Source organism: Papio anubis, chromosome 12 (genome assembly GCF_008728515.1).
Source record: "Papio anubis isolate 15944 chromosome 12, Panubis1.0, whole genome shotgun sequence".
NCBI classification, from domain to species: domain Eukaryota; kingdom Metazoa; phylum Chordata; class Mammalia; order Primates; family Cercopithecidae; genus Papio; species Papio anubis.
In genome coordinates this window covers 55,661,910-55,666,517 of record NC_044987.1, presented here as the reverse complement: position 1 = coordinate 55,666,517, position 4,608 = coordinate 55,661,910, and the positions used below count along the sequence as shown (strand labels likewise).

General features: G+C 44.0%; 1 protein-coding gene across 1 annotated transcript; it reads right to left on the bottom strand.

The window, feature by feature from the left end:
• Nucleotides 1–3,059: 3,059 nt before the first annotated feature.
• Nucleotides 3,060–4,320, bottom strand: LOC101022885 (triosephosphate isomerase-like). Its single transcript, XM_009187000.4, has one exon. It carries the CDS (start codon nt 4,303–4,305, stop codon nt 3,508–3,510), a length of 798 nt encoding a protein of 265 aa, XP_009185264.2. The 5' UTR covers nt 4,306–4,320; the 3' UTR covers nt 3,060–3,507.
• Between the last annotated feature and the right edge of the window lie 288 nt (nt 4,321–4,608).

Sequence of the window (4,608 nt, the reverse complement as noted above, 5' to 3'; positions counted from 1 at the left end):
ATCAAACATACGTTTGGTCTTTTCACATAGTCCCATATTTCTTGGAGTCTTTGTTCATTCCTTTTCATTCTTTTTTCTCTAATCTTGTCTTCACACTTTATTAAGTTGATCTTCAATCTCTAATATCCTTTCTACCACTCAATCAATTTGGCTATTGATACTTGTCTATGCTTCACGATGTTCTCGCGCTGTTTTTCAGCTCCATCAGGCCAATTATGTTTTTCTTTAAACTGGTTATTCTAGTTAGCAATTCATCTAACCTTTTCTCAAGGTTCTTAGCATCCTTGCATTGGGTTAGAACATGCATTTTTAGCTTGGAGAAGTTTGTTATTACCCACCTTCTGAAGCCTTCTGTCAATTTGTCAAACTTACTCTCTGTCCAGTTTTGTTCCCTTGGTGGTGAGTTGTGATCCTTTGGAGGAGAATAGGTGTTCTTGTTTTTGGAATTTTCAGCCTTTTATGCTAGTTTTTCCTCATCTTTGTGGATTTATCTACCTTTGGTCTTTGATGTTGGTGACCTTCAGATGGGGTTTCTGCGTGGACATCGTTTTTGTTGATGTTGATGATATTTCCTTTGTTTGTTAGTTTTCCTTCTAAGAGTCAGGTCTCTCTGCTGCAGGTCTGCTGGAGTTCCACTCCAGACCCTTTTTGCCTGGGTATCACCAGCGGAGCCTGCAGAACAGGCTTCCTGTTTCTTCCTCTGGAAACTTCATCCCAGAGGGGCACCTGCCAGATGCCAGCAGGAGCTCTCCTGCAGGTGTCTCTCGACCCCTGCTGGGAGGTGTCTCCCAGTCAGGAGATATAGGGGTCACCCCCAGCTGGGTGTCCTCTAATTCAATTCAATTTTGACATTATCTACCCAAAGACAGTTATCAAATCCCACAGGTTGAAGGCTCAGTCCCACAAGAGTGCTCCACTTCAGATGTAAATCACAAGCCCCAGATTGTTTTATCAGTGCTTCTTACCTACTAGCTATCAACTGGGGCTCCCACAACACCCTCCTTGGGTTGGATCAATTTTCTAGAGTGGTTCACAGAATCTAGGGAAACACTTACATTTCCTGGATTATTATAAAGAATATTACAAGAGATACTGATTAAAAGACATGTAGGGCAAGGAATGTGGGAAGGGGTGTGGTACTTCCATGCCCTCTTCAGGCACACCATCCAGGAATTTTCATGTGCTCAGCTATCTGGAACTCCCCAAACCCTGTCCCTTTAGGTTTTTATGGAAGCTTTATTACCCTGGCATGATTGATTAAATCATTGGCCTTTGGCAATCAACATTTAGCCCTTTTTCCCTCCCAGGAGGTTGGTGTGGGACTGAAAGTCTGGATACTCAATCCTGCATTGGTCTTTCTGGTGATCAGCCCCATTCTAAAGTTACCTAGGGCTGCTAGCCATCAGTCAACTCATTAGCATACAAAAAGATACTTATTACTTTGAAGACTCCAAAGATTGTAGGAGTTGTGTGCCAGGAAATGTGAACAAAGATCAAACATATATTTCATAATATCACAATGAAAATCTAAGAGCGAGATTAAGATAATTATTTCCCAAATCTCACAGTGATTAAGAAGTAATGACTCTAAAATCAGGCTACTACACTATCTTGTCACCTCTCCCTATATTTTGGCCTAGACACTTGAAGTTATTACCTATCTGGGGAGCAGGCCATTTGTCCAGGACAATCCACTCACCAATGAGGAAAAAGATATGACTCCTGAATGTGCATATCCATTCAGCTAAGCAGCAGTCACTTACTGCAGGCAAGGCCAATGCTACAATTCAATTAGTAACTATTTTACAACAACTGCTATATGCTTGATAAAAATGCTCAAAACCACAGTTACAGTAGGGAGGTAAGGGAACCAAAACTCCTTGCATAGGTTTCTTGTGTACCTATTATGTGCTAGAGTATAAACATGCATTAAAAATTGTTTTGAGCTCCTAATGTGCTGAGCTAGGCACTATTCTGGGTTGTGAGGGATGCAATAGTGAACCCTTCCGGAAACTCTTGTCAGATCTTATCCCCCACCCCTGTATTGATTCACTGAAAAAAATTCTCTTTTTTCTGGGATTGTGAGTCATGTACAAAATGATGGAAACAAATGATGAAAAAAAGGAAGAGACTTAATTTTACCAGTGCTATAGTCCAATAATTGAATAGTACCTGTCCTGGTTCCTACCTAGTTTCTAAGCCTGATGTAACTGCCCAGTGGGTTCTTCTGGCCCACTGCCCAGATACAGCCATTTTATCAAGGCAGGGGAATTGCAATAAAGAAAGAGTTTTACACACATAGAGCTACTAAACAGAAGACGAGTTTTATTATTCAAATCAGCATCCCTGAAAATTTGGAGGCTAGGGTTTTTCAAAGATAGTTTGGGGGAAGCAGGGGACAGGGGGATGGCCAGGCAATGGGTGCTTGTTAGTGATTGGTTAGAGATACAATCACAGGGGTGTGGGAAATGGTCCTCACATGTACTGAGTTACTATTGGGTGGGGCCACAGGTTGGCAGGTCCAGATGGAGCCATCTGCCCTCAGACATACACAAAACCTGAAAAGATATCTCAAAGGCCAATCTTAGGTTCTACAATATGATGTAATCTGCAGGAGTAATTGGGAATGGGGAAGCTGCACATCTTGTGCCCTCTGGAATAATGGCTGGCAATTGTTTATGACTACACTGTAGCAGAATTCAGGGTCCTCTGTCCTCTCAGCTTGGTGGCCTCTTGTTAGCTTTACAAAGGCACTTGAGTTATGGAAAAAGGCTATTATCACTTAAACTAAACTAAATGTCTCCCAAAATTAGCTTGACCCAAGCCCAGGAATAATTAAGGGCAGGTGGAAGACCAAAGGCAAGAGGAGGGGTGACCGCATCAGATCTCCATCACTGCCATAATTTTCTCACTGTTATAATTCTCCACTCTTCCTTTTTGAGAGCTCCAAGTTTCTTCCAATATATTAACGCTTTTTTCTTTAAAAAATTTTTATTTGGAAATTATTTCTAAGTAGTGTATATGAAGAGTTCAAAGAATTCCCACATTTTTTTTTTTCTCTAGTGCCAGGTGTTTATTCCCTCACATGTGGGTGGTTCACGTACACAGCACACAGGCATGGGCACCATGGGAGAGGGCAGCACTCCTGCCTTTGGAGGGGAGGATCTTGCCCTCACAGTGTAAGAAGGGAGAGGATGGTTTCTCTCCTGCCCTCACTAGGGCCTAGGGAACCCAGGAGCAAATCCCACCCCTTCCACCTCTCAGCCGAGGAGAAGCCACCTTAGTGACATTTAGTTCCAACCATTATAGTAAGTGGGGAAGGAATTGGCCTGGTCCCAGCCATTACAGGGTGAAAATATAAATGGTAAAGGAAGGTACAGTTTGGATGAGGCCACAGGAAGGAGCAGGTGACATCATCAGAAACATGTGCAGGGGAGGGGCAGTTACTGCGCTTCTGGGCTGCTTAGTCCCTGGCTTGGCAGGAAGGGTAGGGGAGATGGATGGGGCTCATTGTTTGGCATTGATGATGTCCATGAATTTGGGCTTGAGGGAAGCACCACCCACAAGGAAGCCATCCACATCAGGCTGGCCGGCCAGCTCCTTGCAGGTTGCCCCAGTCACAGAGCCTCCATAAATGATAGGGGTGCTCTGAGCCACTGCTTCAGAGACTTTGGACTTAAGCCATCCTCGGAGCTTCTCCTGTACTTCCTGGGCCTGTTGGGGTGTTGCAGTCTTGCCAGTACCAATGGCCCACACAGGCTTATAGGCCAGGATGACCTTGCTCCAGTCTTTCACATTATCTACCATGACCTTTGTCTGCTCGAAAACAACCTTCTCAGTGATGCCAGGTTCCCTTTCATCTAGCTTCTCCCCAATACAGGCGATTACTCCGAGTCCCTCTGCCAGAGCATGGGCTACTTTCTGCCCAATCGGCTCATCTGACTCCCCAAAGACATGCCTTCTCTCTGAGTGCCCCAGGACCACCCACGTGGCTCTGCAGTCTTTGATCATGCCAGGGCTGATCTCCCCAGTAAAGTCCCCATTAGTCACTTTGTAGCAGTTCTGTGCAGCCACAGCAATCTTGGGATCTAGCTTCTGCTGGGCGAAGTCGATATAGGCAGTGGGGGGAGCACAAACCACCTCGTTGTCCGCCGGCACCTTGGCCGCATTCAGAGTGCGGATGAGCTCCCCCAGATTCTGCTTCTTCCCGTTCATCTTCCAGTTCCCCCCAACGAAGAACTTCCTGGAAGGCGCCATGGCACTGGAGCCGAGGCACTGAAGGTCAGTGTCTGCATATTCCCACATTCTTTACTCAGATCCACTAATAATTATTACTATTTTGCCATGTTTGCTTTATTGCTTTCTCTTTGTTTCTTTATAAATGTGTGTGCATGCATTACGTATGAATGTATAACTGTTAATATTTTGCCATATTTACATTTTTGCTTTCTCTGTCTCTACGTGTATGCATGCATTATATATAAATGTATATATGTCATATATGTACATTTTATATGTATGTAATCATTTATATACATGTAAATTTTTTTCCCAAGTCATTTGAGAGCTTCAGACATCATGCTCCTTTACCTCCATATCCTACATTGT